The sequence below is a fragment of the Tripterygium wilfordii genome, chromosome 17 (genome assembly GCF_013401445.1).
Source record: "Tripterygium wilfordii isolate XIE 37 chromosome 17, ASM1340144v1, whole genome shotgun sequence".
In the NCBI taxonomy this organism is placed as follows: Eukaryota; Viridiplantae; Streptophyta; class Magnoliopsida; order Celastrales; family Celastraceae; genus Tripterygium; species Tripterygium wilfordii.
Window position 1 is genome coordinate 11,817,030 of NC_052248.1, and position 13,571 is coordinate 11,830,600.

The 13,571-nt window shown below is 38.4% G+C and overlaps 4 protein-coding genes and 1 non-coding gene across 6 annotated transcripts; 1 reads left to right on the plus strand and 4 right to left on the minus strand.

Moving 5' to 3' along the window:
• Positions 1-58: 58 nt before the first annotated feature.
• Positions 59-1,096, minus strand: LOC119981641. Of its 2 annotated transcripts, XM_038824716.1 has the most exons (3): positions 973-1,096; positions 699-858; positions 59-608 (listed from the first exon to the last, which is right to left on the minus strand). In XM_038824716.1, the coding sequence occupies exons 1-3, from the start codon at positions 1,007-1,009 to the stop codon at positions 539-541; spliced, it is 267 nt and encodes an 88-aa protein (XP_038680644.1). In that variant the 5' UTR covers positions 1,010-1,096; the 3' UTR covers positions 59-538. The 2 variants fall into 2 exon arrangements, with proteins under 2 accessions (XP_038680644.1, XP_038680643.1); XM_038824715.1 differs by having other exon boundaries at positions 59-858.
• Positions 1,097-1,138: 42 nt separating this feature from the next.
• Positions 1,139-6,097, minus strand: LOC119981640 (patatin-like phospholipase domain-containing protein 2). Its single transcript, XM_038824714.1, has 7 exons — positions 5,467-6,097; positions 4,625-4,768; positions 3,740-3,812; positions 2,463-2,568; positions 2,275-2,371; positions 1,626-1,721; positions 1,139-1,536 (listed from the first exon to the last, which is right to left on the minus strand). The coding sequence occupies exons 1-7, from the start codon at positions 6,037-6,039 to the stop codon at positions 1,381-1,383; spliced, it is 1,245 nt and encodes a 414-aa protein (XP_038680642.1). The 5' UTR covers positions 6,040-6,097; the 3' UTR covers positions 1,139-1,380.
• A 1,403-nt stretch (positions 6,098-7,500) lies between these two features.
• LOC119982123 (probable plastid-lipid-associated protein 4, chloroplastic) lies at positions 7,501-11,350 on the minus strand. The gene is made up of 6 exons (XM_038825331.1): positions 10,937-11,350; positions 10,217-10,330; positions 8,687-8,782; positions 8,313-8,387; positions 7,919-7,986; positions 7,501-7,809 (listed from the first exon to the last, which is right to left on the minus strand). Exons 1-6 carry the CDS (start codon positions 11,276-11,278, stop codon positions 7,728-7,730), a joined length of 777 nt encoding a protein of 258 aa, XP_038681259.1. The 5' UTR covers positions 11,279-11,350; the 3' UTR covers positions 7,501-7,727.
• On the plus strand, positions 10,781-10,852 carry TRNAD-GUC. Its single transcript has one exon. It is a non-coding gene; the product is annotated as a tRNA-Asp (tRNA).
• Positions 11,351-12,475: 1,125 nt separating the features above from the next.
• LOC119983061 (elongation of fatty acids protein 3-like) lies at positions 12,476-13,571 on the minus strand. The gene has a single exon (XM_038826719.1). It carries the CDS (start codon positions 13,370-13,372, stop codon positions 12,560-12,562), a length of 813 nt encoding a protein of 270 aa, XP_038682647.1. The 5' UTR covers positions 13,373-13,571; the 3' UTR covers positions 12,476-12,559.

Consider the following 13,571-nt stretch of genomic DNA (forward strand, 5'->3'; position numbering starts at 1 on the left):
AAAAATAATATTTTCTACTGTCTTAATTCAACCAATAAGAATAAAATAGTCTATTAAATATCAAAACTCATTCTAGAATAATCAATCCTTAAAAGGGTTGGATGAGTTCGTAATCTCACCCTCTCAAAATTGATCACCAAATGAAAATGAGGGAATGATTGGTTTCCATAAACATCTCAACAGCATTCCACCCTCTAAACGCTATACTAACCAAATGCCCTATAAAACTCATAATATTTTCAGTCCCGTAAACTCAACCATGGCAACCGTATGACTAACGCCATGATAGTACTTCTGATGGGGGGCTTCGACGCCATTGGCGTCGAGTTTACGACAAAAATTACCCAGCTTCTTTGGGTATATCTTGAGCTCTTGCTACTGGACTTTCAACTTCTTTGGGTATATATCCAGTCAGCTTATAACACCCAACCACCTCCACAACCTTGTACACTCACAGACAAGGTTTCTCAAGGAGAAATTTACAGAGACAGTTTGGTATACCGGCCACCTCCAAACACTCAGAATTCGACCTTCATTATCATATGCAGGAATCATGGAGGTGGACAGAATGCCAAAATGTCTCTGCAACAAAGTCCCCTCGAGACGCCCTTAAAGCAAGACAAAGAAGAGAGCTGGTTGTTGATTGAAGCTCGAAAATCATATGCAGTAACAGAAAAGAGAGTGCATTTGAAACCAACCAAAGTAGCTTCTTTTTTTCCGCTAATGGGGGTGAAAAGAGAGTCCATACGCGTGCACTTTCCAAAAGCAACAAAGCAGAATACCCTTCAGCTTTTCCAAGGCCGGCCTCCCAGAGCTTGTAGTGCAACCACAGCATGAGTTTCTTGCGGTATCTTGGACCTGATTGCAGAGAACATAGCTTTTGTCGACTATAGTGGGTCTAGTGGTTTTGCTCGTGCTTCTAATTTGCTTTTGACTTGCTGCAAAAACAAAAGACAGCATAAAGTCCTGTACCTGTTTCCACTCGGCCTGCGATTCCTCGTCGACTCATTGATACATTCAGACTTCATATTTCTCAAGCTTAGATCACAAGCAGGATCAAGTCACGCCAACGATCAAGGAAACAAGAGAGAGAGAGAGAGAGAGACAGAAAGAATATTACTAAGGAAGAGGGATGAAATAGTCTGGCATAACAAATTGAAGCTACCCTTTCCCATATACCTACAATTTTCAACCAATGTTATATATATGTATATATAAGAGAGCTTAAATTCAGTCAATCCTTTACATCCCATGTTATTGGTCAATAGATAAAAATTGACCAACCCATCATGAGAGGAGATAGCAGTGTCGTGAGTTTATAGAGTTTATCCACACGACCTTAATCTACTTCAACCTGGGAATAGTTGCTGTTCTCAAACGCTATGATGCATACCCATTTTCAACCATCCGACTATCATCCCCAACTACTTTATCCAACGGGTTTTGTTCTGCCCATACGGATGCATCTAAATATCCAAACTCAAAAAGCCTATCAAGAACTTGATCCTCTGCTGGATTCAGTGCCCAACTGAAAAGCTGAAAATAAGGCAAATTAAAACGTTCGTCATCTCACCCTCAAAAGAAATTAAATAAAGAGACAGTTAACTGCAACACTACAGAATTACCTCTCTTGGGCTAGCTCTATTCTCAGGATTGCAGTCCGGACTTATCCCAATACCTTGCATGCCCAATCGACTAGCTGAGAAAGCACAAACACGGACCTGTACAGAAAAATTAGGTAGTGATCATTTCATTTTGAAGACTAATATTTGTACCTATGAAACTCCAATGGAGGTTGTTTTTAACCCACCAACAACTAGCACTCAATTTCACACACAGTTTATAACATAGAAAACTGTTTTCTATATCCTACTCTCATCAAACTAATTTCGGAGCCTAGAAAGTGAAAACTTCTCATCACATGCATTTATCTTCTCAACAGCGCTATGTGCCGCGTAAGCTTGAGCTACTATTGACTCATTTCAAAAATCCTAATCAAGAACCGCTACAGTCACCTCCACATTGCCAAAAACCACAATTCAAAATAGAAACGTAGCACTTACTGACTAATAGATATAATATAAATCAATTAATCAATGTTTTGCTAATATAATACTTTTTTGCCTATAGAATCAAATAATATATTTAATTCTATTTATTGTTAATTTATAAAAGGATAGTATATAAGGAAAAATATTGCACAAATGAAACATTAGTCTGAAAAGCAAAAGTCAAGGATACATGGACTTTCAAATAAAAATCTCAAAGAAATACCGTCTGAGCAGCAGATGTGGGTGGCATAAACAATGTCAGGCCCCCGTCAATACAGAGTCGATTCCGAAACATGGTGGCTGGTCTTGGTGCAAGATATCTGCACTGAATTAGCCTATGAGTTCAACTTCATTGGATAAAGTAAAATGATTGCATGTATTGCGTCGTAAACAAGTGTATTAAGTATTCACCCTGGAATAAAGGATGAGGTAAAAACTGCATTGATAAGATCTTCCTTGGAGTCAAACTGATCCACCAACAAACCCCTAGGTCTCCACATAATCTGGGTTACAGCAACTGTGATGTTTTATACCGCAGTAAGTAGTGATGAGAGAGAAAACAATCACAAGAAAATTCTTTCTAATAGCATTCACGAAGATCACAGACAATATAATGGACGATACCATGAGAATTTTCAACAGGTACGCGTGGGAAAACTGATTATAGTAAAAGAGGCAAAAAGTGAATTGCTTACCCACAAGGATCGTAGGAATATATGAGCACAATAGAGTAAAGTCCACAGCATCAAATTGAGAAAAGGGAAGGGTCCACTTGTCTTGAGATCAAACGAAAATCACTTTGGAAGAAAATAGACCAATACATGAGCATTTATGACGCCCTTACAAAAATTCAAATCTCTAATTTTTATTTACAAAGAAAAGTAACCTTTGATGACATAATTTTGTCTTTCAAAGGAGCGAATAAAAATGCAAAAGGCATAGATAATTATATTTTAAACAAGAATCATGATAAAATTGAAGTTTAGATGAGAAGTAGCTTTCATAGGGCCCACATGGTCAAAAAACTTAACTAGCACTCCTACCATGTATAGCCTCCCTATGTTAAGTAAGCTATGTTGGAACTTGGAAGTGTATACCCTTTTCAAGCCAGAAAGCACATTAGAAAGAAGACAAAAAACTCTGAACAGCAAAATAAAGATCCACCAACTAGCAAACTATAGCAAATATGCATATGAGTCAGCAGATGACTTTATTAACTCAGAAATTTGAGACGACAAGATTTCAGAACAATAGGAAGAATTGGAATATCCATCATGCACAATTGCACATAATATACAGGAAGAAGATCAATGATGCTGTTCACATAACCGAATGATTGATGGAATGGGCACAGGATATTGACTGTAATTGTTATAAATAGTAACAACAAATAAAATTAGAAGAATGACTAGTACTATATGCAACCAAACAAAACTGAAGACATGGCAAATGTGATTCCAAAAACATAACATGTTTTAACTTATTTGAGTAACATTTCCAGTTTCAGGCATATCCATTTCTGACATGACCCAATGTGCAATTGGTCCTAACCCATCAAATCACAAACATACAAACAAGACATAGTTATAAGCATACTTGCATAAATCTTACACATCAGAGCAAGGCTGTTACTGAGCATTTATTACCAAACACCACAATATCTATATACATCAAAATATCTTACTCACCACGAACCCTCCCATTGGACCTAATATGAACATCATCTGGCAGAAACTTTTCAAGAACATCCCGAAGAACAGCCTGTCAAAAATACTATAAAAATCAATATGGGGTACTTCTGAAATTATCTTATGAACTTTGGTTGGTGCTAGAATCACAATAAAAAATTATACAACATGTGAAATTTCAACAATAAAGCAACACTCATTGGTTTTAGCCAGTAAGACATTTCACATTAACATTAATCAAAAAATTAGATAAAAAATGGTTAAACACATTATATACAGGTTTTCTTTAACAATAGTGAAAGTGAAATTGGATTCCCCTGCAGTAAATCAAATTTTCAATAGATGGTAAATGAGTAATCCTTACTGCCAAATAAAATCAACAGAAGGATTTGATGCAACTGTAAAAGGCAAGAATGAACTGATGTATCCAACACCATTCTGGTCATTCTTCTATATGTTGGTTGGTCAGTGGTCACATTTTCAAGATATTGTTTGACTAAACATATATCTTACATGTGCATTCAGATTTATCAAGCCCTGCTGATTTGCACTAGTTGCCACTGCAAAAGATTCAGTCAGCAATGCTTTATCCATATCTTGCCAACAATGTCATGTTCCATGAACATTGCCATCCACCACCATCAATCTAGCTAGATTAAACAAACTTCAAACTTTTCCGAGACTTGTGACCATAAATCCAGTAGAGAATATTGGTTCATCATTATAGATTCATGAAGCCGAACCCAAACTATTTGGAACAAAGGCATTGTGATGATCAATGATGTTAACATAGACATCCATTGCCCATTGTCAACAAATATAATATATGCTATCTAGATAAGTCAGAAAATAATATATTGATGCATGGAAATATTATAAACATACTCCAAGCCGAAATGCAGTCCCTTTAAGCCGGCAATCTTCAGCCAGTACTTTAGTAGCTCTCAAGGCCTCCTGCATACTAGCTCCAGAGGCAATGACTGCCGCAACAATGGCACCAGCAGAGGAACCAGCTAAGGGTGTCGTCTCCTGTGAAGGGGGGAGAGAGGATCAATAAATAATACAAAAGACGGGGAGAAAGCTGTCTTTCGGAGAGTGGAAGACTATTGGGTTCAAATATTTAAAAATCTAAAGAGTTTTCAATCAAAAACACTGTTTTTCTCAATGTTACATATTTATGGAACTCTATTAAGAGTCCCCTAAGAAATACAGAGGAGCAGAATTCCACGAGCCACTACTTTCATAATCTTTTTTCTTGGATCCACTGGCCGATGACTTCACAATTCAATTAAGTAACTGTATATATGAAAGGATTAAATATATGAAGCTACATAAAATGTTGATCTTAGGCTGCCCGAATTCCTCAAATTAACTAGCCTATAATAAACTAAGACATCCTTGTCATGGTAATGCCTGCATATATATTCAGAATAAACCGCATAGATATGCAGAATAAAGAGATAAACTACATTTCAAATAGAAGAAAGATGACAAAATTACTTTTGCGCAGACACTAAAGAAGCTCAAAAAATAAATGAAAAATGAACTCCCAACTCATACAATTATAACATTCCGAAAGTTGTTTCGGTCAAGAACCAATTACTATACCCCCAAATAAGAAAAAGTTAAAGTATAACCAGAGTACCCAAATTCTAATCACATTTGTCAATTTAGAAACAAACAATCAAAAAAAGTTCAACAAGGAATTAGAAAGACCAGAAAATAACCTTAATGTAACCCTTCTCAATGAGGCACTGAGCGACCCCAAGATGGTAAGGAAACAATAGCCCAGCAGCAGAGAAACTGAATCCGGGACTCGTAACAACCAGCCGTTGCTTCTCCGCCTCGATATCCTTAACCCTCTGTTCCCAAATCACCTCCGGCTCAATCTCGTCCTCAATAACCTTTCCGATTCTCTCCTTGTAATCATCTCCAGTAAAATTTATACTACTCCTACCATTCGTCTCCTTATCTAACAGAGAGAGCCCCGAATTGCGAGAAATTCTTCTGTTATTACTGTATTTTATAATCCTCGACGCCAAACCCAGGAAAAGCTCGCCGGTGGCCACGGCAAACGATCTTTTCTCCGAAACAGAAGGAGGAGATGTAATTTTAAACTTATTGTTGTTCTTATTGTCGTTGTCGTTGTCGGTGTCGGTCGTGGTGTCGGATTCGTTCTTCGTACAGAAAGCTAGGGTTAGGGGACGACGAGTGAAGATGTGCTTAGAATCAGGGTTTGTATTTGAAAGCGAGAATGAGTGAGAATTGTGAGAGAGAAGGGAGGAGAGGGAAGAAGCCATGGACGAAGGGGAGGAAGTTGATGCTCTGTTGGCTTCTTGGAGGAAGAGGAAGTGAGGAACACATGTTTAACTTAAACGTTTCGTTTTTATTTTTTTAATTGTTTCTTTCAGAGAAAGTTCGAATTTGTTTTGTTTTGCGGATTTTTTGGGCCGGCAAAAGAGAGGCGTGAATGTGTTTACACTTGCGTGTGAGCTTGTGTCGTTTTGTCCGTAAACTGTTCGCGTTTTGTTGGCTTCCAACAACAAAATCCTCTTAGGGCTTGTTTGGATTGAAGTTTTAGAGAGTTAAAGATGAAAGTTAAGGAGGAATGAGTAACTCTACCTCATTTTATTTGGATTGTAAGAGAGTGTTAAGTGGGGCGAAACTCTTCAACTCTACATTTATAACCCCTAAATTTGAAAATTTTTGAGATGATTGAAAAGTTTGTTTAATATTTCTAAAATCATCTTTACAAGTTTTTCACTCATTTTCAATTTTAATAAGGGTATTTTGTAGCTCACGTTCATTAACTCTACATCCTGTCCAAGTACTCTCACTTAACCCTCTCTCCATTAACTCTACATTACTCTTCATTTTTTAATCCAAACAAAGCCATAACCAAAAACTTGACGTCATAGCGTTAAAACAAAAAATTAAAAAAAATGGAGGGAGAGAATGAGTTGCCAAACCATTTTTGTTGTTGTTGTTTTTTTTTTAATCAAGAATGACACATATAAGTTTAGTTTGATCGACCTAGGTATATATTTGAACCGTATGTCTGCATTCACAAACATTTTCTCACCCGATAACAGGGTTAATTGGGTCAAAATTCAACACGTGACCATAAAAATATTGCTTCTAATAAGAATCAACTAAGGCCAAAGTATTTACCAAACCATCTTTTTCTAGATCAACTATCAAGGTAAATTGAATTTAATAAGGGAGATTAAACTAGTCTGTTATTATTTGGAACTTTTGAAGGCAAAGATCGATTTTTTATCTTCTGAGTTGTCTAAATCTGCGCCAGCAACAGACAGCAATGGCTACATTACAGAGGGACTCTATACTCTATAGGAAAGAATAAGGATCCACCATTTTCAGTATGAATGAGTTTCCATTATTACCTCTTGAGGATTTTGCATACAAGGGAAAACAAATTCAATTTACATATATGAATAAATGTGTACAGGGTGTTGAGTATTGGCTCACAACACTATTGATTTGGTGGGCTTGGAAAAAACAAAGACAATTAATTGTCTTTGCCTTGAAGCCAAATATCACATACTTGTGATAAAGACATGAAGCCATGCTTGAAGACCATGCTTGGAGATATGATCGGCAATGTAGATTTGGTTGGCAATGAACAAATACCATGTACTTGTGTTTGGGTTTTGGGTTTGTGAGTGGAACGTGTTCTTGTAATCTCTTTGGTGATAAAATGATTAATCTCTACCACTCGTGGACGTGGGCAATTGTCGAACTACGTAAATATCTGTATCTCTTTGTGTTTATATTTATCTTGGAGTTCTTGGGCACAACACAAGGAAGACTGAAGAGCTTACTTACATAACAACATCAAAAACTAAGGCAATTCGACAGAGTTTGCCAAGAAAACAAAGACAAGTGAAAAACCCCTCTAACCAAGACAAAGGGAAATCACAAATTAGTTAATATACATACGACCATTGTAAGAAATGATACAATAGGCCTAATCCTTTTTGGCAGGAACTCGATACGAAGGATCAACCATTTTCAAGATGAACAAGTTCCCCTTGTCGCCTCTGGATATTCTGCGGAAACATCAGAAGAACACATGTGTTTAATGATATATAGCTCCTGTATCTGGATATTAAGTTTCAAGCTTGAGCGATCATTAAATCGCGAAAATCATCAACTCACCTCAACTCTTCATCCAAATACGTAATTTCCAATTCTCCTTGAGCTCTTTCGGGTGCCTTAACAGGTATCTGTCCACAATGACAGCATAAAACATGCATTGTCAATAACTAGGCTACTCTGTAAACCCTTCCCAAAACATGGAACAAATATCTATAGAAACTAGACGTAGTAGATTGTCTAACTAGTTTACGTACACTAACACACGTAAAATCTATTCAATATCCAACCCCCAGAATATAGAAATAAGAAAGCTGAACCACCTCCAATTCAGAACAATGAATGAGTTGAAATTAAGCAATGAACACTGAAAAGAATCATGCACAGCTCAGCACTAATGTGTAAGCCAAACTACCAAAACATTGGCCTATAATGGCGAATGGATGATGAAACTTACTAGACCCCCGATTTTGAAAAAATCGAACTTTACAGCCACTTTTCTTGGATTCAGAGGTGTCAAATCTGCTGTCACCTGCAAAAGACAAATGTCAATTTAATAGATCAATCTCTCTTGCAAAAGCACATAGCAAGCAGGGCATTGTATAATGAAGATAAAGCAAGCAACTATAACATCTAATTTCAAAAAGTATGAGACTGAAGTAACAGAATAGTTTTAGTCAAATCAGTATGACTATATTGCGGGAAAAAAAAATGCAAGAACTATTGTCGTTATGGATTCCAGAAGAGCTAATTGTACTAGCCAAATCATCGCAATATGAGGAAAAAAATAATGCAAGATACAGCAGTTAGTGAGAAATGAAATATCATTACCTGGTTAAAGAAAGGCCAAGATTCCATATTCTGTGCCCTGAGTGTATCTGTATTGATAGCTTGGTAGTTTGCAACTGACCTTAAGAACTTGGGTCTCTGCAAAAGATACAAAAATAAAAGTATGGAAGACCAAACAAGAAAAACAACCAGACCAAGACTTTGAACACCTATTGCATATATGATGAGTTCTAGTTAACTAACAGAACATTGTAAGTTGTATCATCATATATTTTGAACCTTCATGTGTAGTTTCTGTAATACCAAAAAGTTGTATCATCATAGATTTTGAGCCGTCATGTGTAGCTTCTGTAATACCGAATTTCATTGTCACTAACAGTTCTTGTTTTAGATGCAAATACAGATTTAAAGAAAAAAATTCCTAATATCATGCCATCACCTTTATCTAAACTATCCATTAAGTTGATGTTTAGTTGCCAAAGCATTTCATCGAGCCAGATGACGAATGAACCAAAGAGAATAGCCACTCATTTATTACCTTTTCTAATATGTGTGCAACTTTTCAAGAAGAAAAAAGCCTTTTGTCGAGAGTAAATGTTTATGTACTGTCAACAGCAGTTTCATAAGGCTCTTTCTTCATTTAAGCTTTTTTTTCATTTTCATTCACAGAATTTACAAACTTTAACTTGAAATGATTTGAAAGTAGCAAGAATCTTGGTTTTACTTTGTTAATACAGAACCTCTTTGGAACCCTTTAGTATACCACTCTCGGAATGATTTGTGTTTTTGGTAATCTACCTTCATTAAAATGGTATGTTAGAATATCTAACATAATTTAAATGGGGATAGAACTGTGATGTGGGAGTGTGTGCTAACTAAGCTTTAATCGAGCTGAGCTTGAGCTCCTCGATTAGACTTGGTTGGGGTTCGACTTTTCCCAAGCTAATATCGAACTTGAGAATCTCTATATGCTATGTCAAAGTTTCTTGTAAGCTAAGCAAGGTACTTTACTTACCATGATCACTGTACGTCTGTACTTAGCATGTATGTTTTGCTTAAGACACTTGTCTTACATGTCTATAAATTTCACTTAGTAACATACACACGCTCAAATAGATACACCACCTCGAATTCAAGATCGCAAGCTTGAATAGATAGACAAGCTCGGCTCGAATCAAGCTCGAGCTTAGACACATTTTCACAACTAAGCCTAAAGCAAGCCAAAGCTTGGTTCAAGTACACCCCTGCTAGGCTGCTAATGTGAATGTCCAGAACAACACAAGGAAAAAAAAATAAATTTACTTGGTAATGTTGATATATAGTAGAGGATGTGTAACTAGGGCTGTCAATTGGTCAGTATAGTTGGTTATCTGGTATATTCATCTCCGGGCCGAAAGTTCGGTTTTTTTCATTAGTGAAAACCAATGACCGATTGGTTTTCGTAACAGTGAAGTTATAACGACCATTCCACTTTGGTCGGGTTTTTTTGACAACCCTATGTGTAACTATCCAACATGATAAAAACATTGAAAGTATGAAGTGAAAATTAAATCAAATAGAATTCTAGTTTACCTCCTTTTGCAGAATAGATGTTGAGGTAGTGTATATAAGCTCCCACTTTCCGTTAAGTAGATCAGACTTCAGTGGCTCCTTAATCGGAGTAACTGCTTCTAGTTTGCTAGCAATCTATTCAAACCAAATTTCATAATCCACAGTAGAAAATTAAATAAATTATAAATACCATTAAAGTAAGTAAAAAGGAGTAGCATATATATGCTACTTAAAATGTGCACCAAACGTAAATTTTGGTGCAACCATTTCAGGTAGCATTTTGAAATTTCAACTCGAAAAAAGCAATGCAAGTCTACAACATTCACATATACATTATCATACCTGGAATAAAATTACATCGTTAGGGGATCAAATTGAGAAATTTAAAACAACAATGATCAAAAAGATAATTTACCCATTTTGACTGAGTTGGAAAACTACCAAAACGACAGTTTACTCAAAAGAAGAATAAAATATATAAAAAAAAATGAAAAAGAAGAAAATGTAGACCATATTTTTAGTAACTCGAAATATAGATAATTACAAAAGATATCTAGTAGCAACAGGGCATTTTGCCACCAAGACGTCGTTGTAGTATAGTGGTGAGTATTCCCGCCTGTCACGCGGGTGACCCGGGTTCGATCCCCGGCAACGGCGTTTTGCTATTTTTTTCTTTTTTGTCCTTTTGAGTCTTCCTTCATCTTTGTACAGTCTAACCAGAGAGAAGAGAGAACCAATTACCTGATCGACATTCTGCTGATCCTCGGGAGTGGCCTCAGCGCCGCGATCGAGAGGGTCAATAGCCTTAAGAAGCTCTTCCTTGAGAATCTTAGCATTCTTGGCTTTGTTGTTAAAAATCGCAGGGAAGAAAGAAACACTTGCTCTCCATTTCTCAAGACCTGAATCGGATGTGAGGTTGTTAAGATTGTACCAACTGCTGTCGTTGTTGTAAGGTTTGGCCGGAAAACTGTTAAAGGTGAGAGGAGGAGAACGAGAGTGGAGGAGGAGGTTTGGAAGTGATGAGGACTCTGTGGAGAGTGAATGAGAGGCTGGGATCCGTGGCGCACAAGAAGATAAGGCCATTGAAAGACTTGCCTCTACTCGACTGGTTCAGGTTGGGCAGGATAGCTGTGAATCACATAGAGTGCGTCACGTGACAGTCAGGTGATTTTATGATATTAACTTGTTAAGTAAGTTTAATTAAATAATTTAAAAATATATTGAAAAACTTCATCATGGCCCGATGAATCTGGTCCGCTCTTTAATGGGCTTTTCTACATTCTATTATCAGCCCGGGAGGGATTCTCTTCAATGGCCCAATGGTTAGCCGAAGCTTCTCCTTGAATTGGATCTCAAAAAAATCTGTAATTTGTGCCCATATTAATGAAGCCTGAAAAAGGTGGGCTGGGCTAGCTTTTCTGCGGGTTCAAAAAGTGTTGGTCCAATTAAGCCACAGCTCATGTAGCCATATTGAAGCCCAGGTGGCACCGGTCTGTTATCCTTCCACTGCCAAGAGAGGGGAGTTGTCGTTGCTCTGTGAAACCAGCCTCACGCAGTCCCTCCCACTCCAAAGCCCAAGAAACCCAAGTCTTCACACGAGTCCCATGGGCCAACTCCTAGCTTGGAACGGGCAAACCAGTAATGAGCCAGCCGTGTGCCCGACTGCATGGGCTTAGACCATGTCCCAACACCTTAATGTCCCCACTTGGGTCACAAGCCTGCGTTACTAAGCTCGACGCTACAACATCGATTGCTGAGCCCTTATAAATTGTTCACATTAAGCAGTATTTAACGATGTGGGATTTGTTTCAGTACTCCCTCACAATCAGTATTACACTGATTGACAACCTTTGTCTCTGGCTTATGAATTTGAGAGAGTCTCTTTGTACTCCATAGCCGAATACAATAAGATGCATATGATCGGTGAACTAAAATCTGCCAAGTACTAATGCCTCTAACAACTGCTTCTTGCTGGCTTTCTTCTGTTGCTCTGCCATTTTCAAGCATGGAAGGTGGCCTCGCCATCTCTGACGGAGAAATGCAGATGCCCAATTTGCCCACAATCACAAATCTGCCACAACCCACATTCCCAAACATTCCAACAATCCCAAATCTGCCACAACCCACATTGCTAACAACATTGTTAAAAATTCATCCAAAAAGAAATCTAGGTGAGCTATCTCCTCAAGTAAAAACCTTAAGAGATGGGCTTTGGTTTGAATTCGAAATGAATGTCCCTGTCAGCCCATCATAATCAGCTCATCCACTTGAGAATGAAACACAGGATAAAAACTCAGGATTTTATTACATTTGCAATCAATCGCAACTGTTCCATTAATCGATAAAATGAAAAAGAACGAAAAATCACGACCGTTTATCTTTGTCAACGGCTCTTCTTTTGGCGTAACTCTTGCCGTGAAAGTCAACAAAAAGAAGCAAAAGCGAAGCGTTGAAAACAGCATTGAAGCACCAACCCAATATGCCGGAACAACCCGACCCGGTAAAATGGTAATACAGCATCCGACCTGATATGGCGAAGCTAAACACGAACTGCACAATCTGGCAATCAGTCACCAATCGCTTCCACTTCGGCCGCATTCCCATCGCCGACAACAGATAGTAGCAGTACATGAACACGTGGACCAACGAATTCGTGACAAGTGCGACAGGGAACAACGACTGTGACGTTTGTAACCAAAGGTAACACATGACCAGCACAGTCGCGTGGTGGTAGACGTGGAGGAACGTCAGCCGTTGAAAAGACTTGGCGAGGATGATGAGGATTGTGTCCACGAATTCAAGAATCTTGGAGAGGTAGAAGACGTAGGCCCAGAAGAAGAGTGGCCCAGTGGGAGGAGTGTGGGGAGGGAAGCATATGGTGTGGCGAGGTTCATGAGTGGTCATGATGGAGAGGGTGCAGCCCAGGCACATGATGAAGGAGAGGAGGAAGAGGGTGAGGGAATGGACGGCTGTGATTGGTTTGAGGATGTGGGACCCAAGGGAAGGGAGAGGGATTCGGGGGAGGAGGAGTGCTAGGGAGAGGTAAATTAGGACGGCGAAGGTTAGGAAGAGTGTGGTGGAGCCTGTGGTCTGACCTGGGTTCCATGAGAAGTGAAGGATTTTGGGGTGCCTCACTAGCCAGTATTCAAGAGTTGAGAGGATTGGGTGGTTTTTCATTGGCCCTATCGCCGCCGTAGACGGTGGTGATTGGAATAGGAAAATGGTAGGGTTTGCTCCCAACTTCCTGGCAAGGGGACTCAACTGAATCACTGAACTTGGGTTATCACTTATCAGTATGGAATATTGGAATGTGGGTCCAGTATGCTACCTAATGATTTCTGGGCTGGGCCCAACTCTATGGAAGCCCATACATCAA

Bases quoted from the DNA above. Each gene is read 5' to 3' on its own strand.
- LOC119981641 (XM_038824715.1), bottom strand. From the start codon at position 1,009: ATGAGTCGACGAGGAATCGCAGGCCGAGTGGAAACAG. The intron at 859-972 runs GTACAGGACTTT...CTCTGCAATCAG, and splicing joins CGCAGGCCGAGTGGAAACAG to GTCCAAGATACCGCAAGAAA.
- LOC119981640 (XM_038824714.1), bottom strand. From the start codon at position 6,039: ATGGCTTCTTCCCTCTCCTCCCTTCTCTCTCACAATTCTCACTCATTC. The intron at 4,769-5,466 runs GTTATTTTCTGG...CCCCCTTCACAG, and splicing joins TTGAGAAGGGTTACATTAAG to GAGACGACACCCTTAGCTGG. The intron at 2,372-2,462 runs GTGAATACTTAA...AATTCAGTGCAG, and splicing joins ACCTCATCCTTTATTCCAGG to ATATCTTGCACCAAGACCAG.
- LOC119983061 (XM_038826719.1), bottom strand. From the start codon at position 13,372: ATGAAAAACCACCCAATCCTCTCAACTCTTGAATACTGGCTAGTGAGG.
- LOC119982123 (XM_038825331.1), bottom strand. From the start codon at position 11,278: ATGGCCTTATCTTCTTGTGCGCCACGGATCCCAGCCTCTCATTCACTC. The intron at 8,388-8,686 runs GTAATGATATTT...TGTCTTTTGCAG, and splicing joins CTTGGCCTTTCTTTAACCAG to GTGACAGCAGATTTGACACC. The intron at 7,810-7,918 runs GTGAGTTGATGA...ATGTTTCCGCAG, and splicing joins TATTTGGATGAAGAGTTGAG to AATATCCAGAGGCGACAAGG.